Source organism: Eurypyga helias, unplaced genomic scaffold (genome assembly GCF_000690775.1).
Source record: "Eurypyga helias isolate BGI_N326 unplaced genomic scaffold, ASM69077v1 scaffold2447, whole genome shotgun sequence".
NCBI classification, from domain to species: domain Eukaryota; kingdom Metazoa; phylum Chordata; class Aves; order Eurypygiformes; family Eurypygidae; genus Eurypyga; species Eurypyga helias.
The window spans coordinates 1-11,379 of NW_010262123.1; the positions used below are offsets into that span (position 1 = coordinate 1).

General features: G+C 50.0%; 1 protein-coding gene across 1 annotated transcript in view; it reads right to left on the reverse strand.

Moving 5' to 3' along the window:
* Window positions 1-1,319: 1,319 nt before the first annotated feature.
* Window positions 1,320-11,379, reverse strand: part of FAM179B (family with sequence similarity 179, member B) — a gene marked incomplete at its 5' end in the record, with an annotated part of 19,975 nt that continues 9,915 nt past the window's right edge. The window contains 7 exon segments of the mRNA XM_010155578.1: window positions 1,320-1,598; window positions 2,001-2,106; window positions 2,682-2,835; window positions 4,057-4,225; window positions 5,892-6,052; window positions 6,769-6,867; window positions 7,366-7,384. Of these exon segments, the coding sequence (XP_010153880.1) occupies window positions 1,320-1,598; window positions 2,001-2,106; window positions 2,682-2,835; window positions 4,057-4,225; window positions 5,892-6,052; window positions 6,769-6,867; window positions 7,366-7,384 (987 nt within the window).

Genomic DNA, 11,379 nt, shown 5'->3' on the forward strand with positions numbered 1-11,379 from the left:
GCCCCGCGGCTCGGGCGCTGCCTCGACTGAACCCCCTCAGCCGCGGAAGGGTTCATCCCTGCCCCCAACGCCGTCTTCACACTCACAGCTCAGACACCTGGGATGCCTCAGATGTCCGAAAACGCATCTGAGCTCACCCACCGGAGGGGTCTAGAAAACTCCTGAGGACAGGTCAGTGTGTTTGCATCTGCCGCCGAAAAGGGGGACAGGGCATTTAGCCAATCAGGATCCTGAGCACTGCTTGGCCAGGGATCCCTGAAGAAAAGATGGGAGTACCTACAAAACCATGGCTTCCGACTTCGACCCGCGTGCAGTCACTGCCTGCTGCCCCTAAACTCACAAAACCAGCTTGTGCAGGCGCGTTTCATGAAGAGTTCACACCCCCAGGCTGACATCTGCCTTCCCTTCTAAAGTTCAGCTAACTGCAGTACGGTTCTCCCTGACCTTCCGGAGACAGAATCCACATATCCCACAGCAACCAACTTCCCAGGAAAGAAAGCGTTTTGAATCGAGACTGACTCCTACAATTCGTAGCTGTGCACAAAGTGTAGGGACTGATGTGTCATGCAGAACCCGAAATATTTCAAGGAAGGGACCGGCTACGAGCAATGTCGCTGTCAGCTGTCACCTAAGCGATGGCAGCTACAGGCTAAGTCCAAGCAGGTCTCTGTAAGGTTGCGGAGAGCCTGACGGCGTGACTGCGTACTGCTGTCGCAGTGAATGAGGGTACAAAAGAAACACCCAAGGTACTAAACGGGGAAAGTGAAGACAGGGAAGACCCTGCTACAGACTGAGGTGAGCCAGAGGTTAGAACCACACACGCAACCAGACACGGGAGCTCGTCGTGTCTGAGGTACCCAAGAAAACAAAGGCCAGCACCACTGTAAAGGCAACCAAAATGCAGAGAGAAAAGACTATTAGAAGACCATGAAATCAACCACGAGAGCTGCGGCGAGAGAACTGGGAGTCGTAAATCTTCTTTCTAAACACAAAGCAGTGCTGAGGAAGTGCCAGACCGGCACTCGCGTGGGGAGCAAAAGGAACGTGGAGTGCTGTGCGAGCTTCACCAGGCAAAGCAAAGCAGCCCTTTCCTACAAACAGCGAGTAACACTACTGAAGTCTTGCACAACAGCCACAAAGTACACCAAGCGCCGACGCCTTACGGAACGAGCAGGAGCACCGGGGTTGCATTTCACTCTTACGCCAACACAGGTTGTCCCGGGTAGACGTTCTGCAGAGCTCACTGACTACATTTTCAGTTTTCTGCCTATTCTGCTTTGATTTACTTGCTTTGAAAGACCACATTTGGTAAACGTAAGCTATTCACAAGTTATTTCTTTAGAAAGTCTTTGTAAGAATTACCTTTGCCCTCCATTTATAAGAGAACAAAGTGCACGTGCTGGAGTCACATTATTAACCATAGCCTTCAGTGCTTTGTCTACCTCTTCCCTTATAAATGTGTTGGATTCACCAGCTTTGTGCAAAAGGACTTTTACTGTATTATCTAGTTCTTGATCCATGCTCTTTTTCAGGTGGGTGAACAAATCCCCTAAACAGACCACAGCAGCTCGAGAAACACCTGAGCGTAAATTCTTGACCTGCACACAGGAAAAACCCAAACAAACAATGAATAATGTTTATAAAATAAGACTTTTCAATAAGTTAAGCTTAATGTTTCCCTTTGTAAGTTTTAAGTAACATTAAAAGCAACTGAGAAACACATTTCTGACTTGACCCACAGCGTGTGAGAATTAAAATACATACACATGAAAACGTTACGAAGTTACAGCCGAAACTGTTTCAGTCTCAGCCAATCAAGTCAACCCGACTGTCGGCATCTGAAGCATGAGCTGCCCCGCTGAACGACAGACTCATCCGTCTGAGCCCGTCCAGCAGAAGAAAGCTAACCCCAGATGAACACAGCACTTAGTGTATCTCAGAGCCATAAAATACATATACACGCTTGCGGTCAGCGAAATACTCTGATTGTAAAATTGAACCTCTTGTGCCACAGCCAGGCTCGTTTCATGTAGCTTTGCAGTCAGGACGGCCGCATGGTAGGCAGACAAGCATCTAACAAAGTTCAGACCTTCGATCTTCTTCTCCCTAGGGGAAAGACATTTAAATTCAAAACATTTGCAGATTTTCACGAAAACAGTAAACCACAGCATTCTAAGAGACCAAAGAGCAAGCAAATCAGATTGCACAATAAAGCGATGCCGTGTAAGGCCGGAAATTGTTTCAAAGCGAGGCTCGACGTACCGGTCTCGGCTCTTGCCTGCCGCCCGTCCACAGCCTGCACGGCTGGCAACGAGAGGGTGCCTGTCCGGCCCCAACCTGCGCGGGCAGCACCGCAACCCCGTTTTCCCCGTCAGAGCGCAGTGAACCCTTATAGTCCACAGCACATGGGACGGTATTAGCGGGGCCTCTCCAGGAAGGCGCCTAAACAGACGTCTCTACGCGTCTCCGAGAGGTTAGCTGCTCAGCCTCAACTCACAGCAGTCACAGTTTCATCTGGATTGGACTGAAAAAACCTTTTTTATGTTTTTCTCACACATCTCTTGCAATCCTTCTTACTATTTCTGACATTCGGTTTGTTTTGCTGGGCTTTTTTAAAGTAAGTTATCAAAACAAAGGCCTTCTACATTGGATTCGGGGTGTGGACAGAAGCTTACACCTACCAGTCATCATCAGCTAAGAGGGTCAAGGCTTCTGCCAGCGCCGCCTCTGGTTTTGGAAAGGGCTGCAGTTCCGAGGGGTCCATCACTTCCGGGCTATGAGTGACCGACGGGGTCCGGTCTTTATAGCGTCCTCGTGCGGCAGCAGAAATTTCATCTGCAAAGTCGCGAAGCGTAACAACCAACCATCAGCATCTGAAGAAAACCACCCCTTCACAGGAAGGAAATACTAAGAGCCTGAGGTGCATGTAGGCTGCTGCTGCGAAGGGACCGGGTTTCCAAACAGCCCGACTCCCCTGTTACATCCTTCAGCACTTCATGTTTCCTTGACGTGAATGAATTCTGCTGCGAACAGCTCCGAGTCACCAACACAGACGGAGCGGGTTGTTCAGCATGAGAACGGGTGCACAACGCGCTGAAACACAGCGGAGTAAAACTCAGAGGCACTTCAGAAACTCTGAAGACCTTGGACCACCAGCTACTCTGAACAGGTTTCTGCCGCACACTTCCAAGGCACCTCAGTGACAGAACGTACACAGGAATGTTTTCCTTGGAGAGAGAAGGGCCTGGAAGAGTCAATTTGCCACTAGCACATCATTTCAGTTGCTAAGCCAATAAAAACCCTCTCGTGCGTCCAACATCTTCCCAGCAAACCACAGATAAAAAACCTTTCAAGGGGGCAGTGATGAATCCTAATCCCCTTCACACCGCCCCCGGGTACTGCTCTTCCAGAGCATCTCGGGACTCTCCACTGCACGTATCAATCCAAACAATCCCGACCGTATTTAGGAACTCCCCTGTTCCACACATCCAAATATTTCAACAGCCTTTCTAAGTAGTTTAGGTATCAGCTCACCAGAATCTAGCACGGCTGAGCATTTCATCTTCTTCCAACTGGACGTTCTTCTGAATGAAGGGTTCGAGGCAACGTTTTCTACCGACATAGATAGGTTTCTTGGCGATGTTAACATATCCCCACAGAGACTTAACTCTAGAAAACAGAAGGAAATGTCCAAACTACAACAGCAAAGTAGAAAAAGGCAAACGCTGGTATTTTTAGTCCTAGCTTGTCTTTTGAAAATTTTCTGAACTGGAATCTTTAAATTTGGCCCGGAAGCACTTTGTTCTCCAGCATTACAAGACTGACAGCAGGTGACCGAAGGGTAAACTGCAGTGTACACTTAATTACAGTGCTACCTCTGCCACACTGCATTACAAGACTGACAGCAGTGACCGAAGGGTAAACTGCAGCATACAATTAATTACAGTGCTACCTCTGCCACACCCACAGTCGTCACTTCTGGTAGTTACCAGAGAATTTCCATTTCAGCAGCACTTAACAGTACATTATTCATCTGAGACAAACATTAATCCTCACTTTCTGTTGTCATTTTCTCTGGTTCATCCAGTGTAAGTCCCTCCCAAGGGCTGCCTTCCTTTTCTTGGGTGTCTTGGCTTTCCTGGCATTCTTTATGACCGGGTTCCTTTTCCTCTTTTTTCTTCCACCTCACCTTCTCCTGGGCAGATTTTGCCATGGACACTTTAACCTGCAAAAGTACACACGCCCATTAAAATACAGAACATAACGTGATGCACCAGTGACCCAATACCTTGTCACCCAGTTCTTCATACTGGCTACGGTAAGCACGGAATGTTACTACTTTCAACATTATTCTACAGAGTAAAAGGGAATTAGTCACATAAATATTAACTCCAGTCCTGAAAAGAGCCGAATGGGTGCTGTCTAAATGCTAGGCCATCCTGCTGGCAAAATGAAACATTCCAGGTTAAAAACGTTCAAAGGAAGTAATCACTTACTCTAACATGGCCGAAGAGTTGGAGAACTGAGGTTTACCAGAGAAGGCCTCCCACTCCTCGGCAGCTGTGCAGCTTCCTTGAATTTCACCCCCCGGGTGCACAGTCTGGGAAACTCGCTCACACCCAGACACACCAGGATTTAAACAGTGGTCTTCACCAGTGTGCTCTGACCCCACGCTCTTACGTGTTTGAGACATGCACAGTTCCTCACGGAAACGCAGCGGCATTTAATACATTCCTCCATCTCCTCCTTTGAATTTGATCCCTCCGAGGAGTCATGGCTTCAGCAGAAATCAGAATATTCAGATCCTATTTAGCATGCACTAAAGTTTTAGTCACCTTAAGGCATTAAGTGCTTTGAGAAAGACTTGTGATTTGCATTTCCAGTTGTTTAGGATTCGTATCACTACTTCCTTCAGTCTTGCTCCCCGCGGTAACAGATGGCAGTGGGCTCAACAAGGCGGCACCACGCCTCGTGAAACCTTGCGACGGGGCAGACACTCAAACTGTTCTTAAAACACCTCAGCCTCAACCCACTGGCCTACAGAGTTGGGCAGGAAACGACTTTTCTGCACTCCCTGCATCCCCAGGAAGTCCACAGCTACTTACACAAAGAAGAAAAGCTTCCACAACAAACATTTTAAGGTCTAACTGTTAATAATTCATCCAGGAAAGCCAAAATGCGGTTCGGTGTCCTTCTCCGATTCCAGCACTGCCTCGAAAGGGGCTCTGAGGATCAGCCACGGAACTACTGGCACAGATTGGTGGGTCTGAACGCTGGTCAGAGATCCCTGTGCCATCTGTTTTGGAGCCAAAGTATCACAGGGCCTTTACGCCGCTCACTTTGCCATCAACAGCATCGGTGGCCGGTGCCATTTGCACTGAACACAAGATTCCCATGGGCTATGCCAAGGTCAAATCTCTTTCCTACGTTGTTCCCAGTCAGTAAATGACACCACGTTCCTGTCTTATTTAAACTGCACGAACCACCTGCAGGGAGTCACCACGCTGAGAAAATGTAACCCAATTTTTACTGACCACTTGTAAGAAAAATAAGACTGAATTACATGAAACTTCGAGTTTAGGGTTGATAGAGCACCCTGCCAACATCAGAACGGACGGGGCTCTCATTCCCAACAGGGTTCAACGGGCAGTCAGAGCACAAACCTGCATGCAGCCAACCAGATGTCAACGGATTGCTACTCCAGCCTTTCCCTTTTAACGGAACTCAACAGGTGACATAAATACAAGGACTTGCAAGCTGCTGCAAGTCACCGGCCCTGCCAGCTAGTCTGTTCTAACCAAACTCCTGCTTGCTGCCACACGCAGACCGCCGCGCTGCGTGCGGCTGTACGCTCACAGCAGCACACAGCCAGACCGTTCCGGAATTCTTACCTCGCTTTCATTCTCAGCATGGAGATGGGAAGCACCGTCCTGCTGGATGCTTCTCCCACAGACCCCTGAGGGTGGCCCAGTCTCCTCTCTGACAGCTGGGTCGTCTCCATTCGTCATGGACTGGCTGCATTTTCGTGCAGAAGGAGGACTGCCAAAAACACCTGAAAGGCACGTTGTGCCCTCACCAAAATAACCATGTGATTCAGCAGAACTCAGGAAAAACATAGAAACCCAGAAGTAATTACAGAAGATAAAAACATTACCATTGCACGGTTAGTGCCAATTTCCCACAGGTACTCTCACCTTATTATCACAGAGCAGTTTGGGCTGGAAAGGACCTCAAAGCCCACCCAGCCCCACCCCCTGCCATGGGCAGGGACACCTTCCATAGCCCAGGGTGCTCCAAGCCTCATCCAGCCTGGCCTTGGACACTCCCAGGGATGGGGCATCCACAGCTTCTCTGGGAACCTGTCCCAGTGCTCCCACCCTCTGCGGGAAGAATTCCTTCCTGATGGCCCATCTCCATCTCCCTCTTTCCATTTAAACCCGTCACCCCTTGTCCTGTCACTTCCTGCCCTTGGGAAAAGTCCCTCCTTAGAAGTTATCCTACCGAGCAGGATGGATTCACATCCCTGAGCGCACACTGGGCTAGAACCAAGACCTAACCTGCATCATTTGCTGCCATTCCCTGCTGTTGGAATGGAACAGCATGTCCAGTAGCTGCCAAACCTCCGGGCACCTCTCCTGCTTGAACAGGAGATTGTTCACAATCTAAAATGTTGTGAGGGACCTACTTCTTTTCCCTTTTCTATGAAAAAATTTCACCTCATTTTAATAACACAATGAGATACAGGAGGTAACTTTGGGTTTGAAATACCTTCACCAACAATTTCAACTGCATCTTCAGAGAGGGCGCTTGGTGAAGTGCAATCCAGATTGCTCATCTGTGGGAAAGTAGACGTTGACTCTGCAAGACCTAAAAAACACAGAAAGAAACAACTCACACAGGGTGAATCGTGGTGTGTGCTTTAGTACCTGTTTTATTCTCCTCACAAGCCATCGTACACTGACATCTGCACTTAACACTTGTACGAGTCAGTGTATGTTCAAGTTCACAGCGTTTACTGAATATCGACATCCCCCAAAACATGGGGAGCATGTAGCAAATACAGTTTCTGCCAAAAGATTGCATAGAAAACTAATGTCTGTAGGAGGATTTTCAAACCAACTGATTGCACCGATAAACCCAGCAGTTTCCAGCTCCAGGAAGGACAGAACTGGTTGTTAGGCAATTCAGCACAATTGGATCAAAACAGAATTTGCAAAAGCATTTTTTCCCCGAGCAGCACTTCACGTTGTTCCCCATTTAATCAGCAGTTCCTCGAGTCCTTCACCAAGGTGGTGACCCATGTGATGCCAGGGCTACAGTACTTGCAACTGAAGATGAAGAGCAGCGTTTCCTTCTGCCACTTACCCTGAATTACCCGGAATTTCTAAACAGAAAGGATGGCTTAGCAGAGTCTGTTTACCTACTGGGAAGATGCACAAGTGCGGGCAGCACAGCACGGACCCATCCCAGTGAGAAACAGCCCCCTGTCTGCACCTACGCCCGCTGTAAAACCACCGACAGCGGCACGAAGGACCAGGAACCCAGCGCCAGCGACAGCCCTTTACCAGGCAAGGGGCAGCATCTCACCGACTCGGGCACTTGACGGCTGTGTCACACTTCCTGCACCCCCCTCAGTCTTCAGTCTGCCCAAAATAATTACAGATGCCTCTTTACAAATTACCCAGTTACAGAGTTCTGCAGAAGAGGAGGCTCAGGGCAGACCTTATCGCTGCCTACAGCCCCCTGAAAGGGGTGCAGAGAGGGGGGTCGGTCTCTTCTCCCCAGGGACAGGTGATGGGACAAGAGGGAACGGCCTCAGGTTGTGCCAGGGAAGGGTTAGATTGGATATCAGGGAAATCCGTTCCCGGAAAGGACTGTCAGGGTTGGAAGGGGCTGCCCAGGGAGGGGGAGTCCCCACCCCAGGAGGGGTTTCAGAGCCGTGGGGCTGTGGGGCTCAGGGACATGGGGCAGTGCTGGGCTTGGCTGGTTTAATGGCTGGAATGGTGACCTTAAGGGTCTTTTCCAGCCTAAACAATTCTATGATAGGTTTAATTTTGGAGCTCTCCTTTCTATGTTTCACAAGAAAAAAGATAAATTGCAGAGGTTTCCCTTGAAAGTGTTACTGCTCTCCCACAAAGCCAATCATTGGCTGCCGAGTGTTCCCAGTTTTAACATCTGAGAACTGACGAAATCGGTCTTCTGGGATTTTCTTGAACACCAGCTTGAGGCTTCATGACCAATTCTTAGACGGTAACTGAATGTGCATCTAATACTGGATCCCCTCTGGAACCTACCCCAGATGAGAACCTTCCCAACCTCAGCTTCCAGCCCGAAAACATTACCAGCTGCAGCTCACAGGTGCCGCAGGATAAGCAGGTGTTTCCAAAATAAAGGAAGAATTTACAGATCTGATCATAACCTTGACCTCCATTGCTCAGCCTCACACATTTCACATAACACAGCCCTCCACCCTTTCCATAAATCCTCGAGAACAGGCAAAACTGTCCATGTTTAGTGTTGGAACAAGAGACGAAGAAAGCAAAAGATCTTACTGGGACAAAGACATCTTTATTATTGCACTCTCCTGAATTCCCTATCCATCACAAGACACGGTTGCTGATGTCTATCCCAGCCGCCCGGGGGGAGATCTGAGCAGGCGGCAGCGAAACCACGTGCTCCTTACACCCAGCTCTGCTCCATTCTAACACGCTGTTACCCCCAACAGTTCCGATGCAGGGAACAGAAGCTCCTAGGATGCACTAAAGTGACACAGCTAAAGCCAAAATGGAAAGGGTAACAGTCTAAGTTTCCCTCATTGTACCACTGAACAGAGTAATTGAAACCCAAACTTAAAAGCTGTTCATCCATTCAGACTGAGAGAACGTTCTAGTCTTTTCTTCATGCCACGTGCTACCGCTTCACTTTTAATTTTAACTGGCAGTCCAGTTTCAGTATGTCAGAAAAAAATCCAACTCATGAGTGTAAATATAAAGACTAGAAAAGGGGAAACCACAATAAACATCCTGAAATGTATTTTCTGTAAAACCTGGTTTATGAAAAGCTATAGACAGCCTCTGCCTTGCCATACATGAGAGCTCAGCCGAACAGCAAACTCACAAACCTTTTACACCTGCAGATGGGTCAGGGCAGTCCCAGCACCAGGCCAGGCTGAGCAGAGAACGGATTGCGAACAGCCCTGAGGAGAAGGACTTGGGGTGCTGGGAGATGAAAAGCTGGCCAGGAGCCGGCCGTGTGCGCTGGCAGCCCAGAAAGCCAACCCCATCCCGGGCTGGATCCAGAGCAGCGTGGCCAGGGGGGCGAGGGAGGGGATTCTGCCCCTCTGCTCCGCTCTGGGGAGACCCCCCTGCAGTTCTGCTCCAGCTCTGGGCCCCAACAGCAGGAGGACACGGAGCTGTTGGAGCGAGTCCAGAGGAGGCCCCAGTGATGCTCTGTGTATGATTCTTTGATAACAAGGCCAGATGGCGAATGCAGGTAGAGGACAGCATAGGGAAGCATACACGCGTGCTTGACGACCGGATGTGCACTCAAGGAGCTCAGCATGAAGTAGCAGAATGATCCAAGAAGAACCAGTCTGCAGCGCAAAAGGAGAAGCACGCAAGGCTACAGGTAGGACAGATGATCTGGCATGTTTTACAGCAACACAACCTTAGCTCTCTCCACATATTACGGCAGAGGTCTTGCAGGGGTCAGACAAAGCTCCCTCCGCAGAAACCTCCCTCCCCTCGGGAGTTTCAGGCTGATAGCTGGACGAGGTGCCAAGGCTTCTGATCACCGCAGCCTGCAGGGTGAAGCCCAGCTCTAAGCACAAACAACGTCGCACAGAACGAGGTGAGAAATCGGCAGCAAAAAGGGAAACAGGCAGGGGTATGTACACACGTGCGCACATGGGAACCCCTCCACTCCCTTCAACTCCAAGCGCACAGTGGGTACGGTCCAGGGACTGTGTTCCAAGGAAGAGGTGGATCTGCTGAAAACAGCCTGGATGGCAGCAGGGAAAAATTCCAGGAAGTTTAACCTTTCAAGGAAAGCTGGAAGAAATGGGAGTTAGTCTGAAGGACAGACAATGAAAGAGGGAAACAAAAACATAAGGCAGCTGCTTGGAAGGAGAAAATATTCCATCCATTGATGTAAAACAAGAATGTACCGAGCTATGTTACAGCAAGAGGGATTTATGTTCAGAGCTAGAAACACCATCCATCTGCTGAGACCAGTTAAACACCAAACTGGGCTGCTGAAGCTCTCCAAGTTCCAGTGCAAAACTTCGGAGCTTCCTGCGATTTGGGCAAGCCCAGTCAGGACTGGGAGCACAGGACTTTCACCCCTCAACTGCACCCGTCTCACGCCGCCCTTAGCAGCAGCAGGCTGTCAGCTCTGAGGCCGGTCCGTGCATTTGTGTCCACGAATCCGCTCAATAAACAGAATTAACGTGCTGCTCATTATTTCACACCGAAGGTCAACCTCGCTCACAGGTCCTTTTCATTGAACAATGCCAAATCATTAACCACAGCAGGTGTTGCCGTGTAAGCGCAGTATTTGCCTTCTGACTTACGGCGTTATTGACAAAGCTGGTTGCTCATTGATCCTGAGGAAAGCGGCCTTGGCGGCAGTGAGGAGCGATAGCTCCAACGTGTGAAAGAAGACCATGAGTTTGAGGAGCAACCACTGGGTGTGAATGCGACGGCTTTGCACCATCAGGCCTGGAAAGTGCTGTAAACTGCTTGGAAAAAATACACCGCTGCTGAGGCTGCAAAAGGGTGAGGAGCAACCATTGGGAAGAGAGGTCAGAACAGAACTTTGTGGACACAGCTCCCTCAGTTCCTCTTCTCTAAGGAAACATGGGATGCATTTTGGTCCTGCACATGAGTCAGAGCAATCCTAAGCACCAGGCCAGGCTGGGTGGAGAAAGGATTTGGAACAGCCCTGAGGAGAAGGACTTGGGGGTACTGGGGGATGGAAAGCTGGCCATGAGCCGGCCGTGTGCGCTGGCAGCCCAGAAAGCCAACCGTATCCTGGGCTGTATCCAGAGAAGTGTGGCCAGGGGAGCGAGGGAGGGGATTCTGCCCCTCTGCTCCGCTCTGGGGAGACCCCCCTGCAGTTCTGCTCCAGCTCTGGGCCCCAACAGCAGGAGGACACGGAGCTGTTGGAGCGAGTCCAGAGGAGGCCCCGGAGATGCTCCGAGGGCTGGAGCCCCTCTGCCCTGGGGACAGGCTGGGGGAGTTGGGGGGTTCAGCCTGGAGAAGGGAAGCTCCGGGGAGACCTCAGAGCCCCTTCCAGTGCCTGGGGGGCTACAAGAAAGCTGGGGGGGGACTTTTCACAATGACAGGGAGTGACAGGACAAGGGGTGGCGGGGTAAAAGGG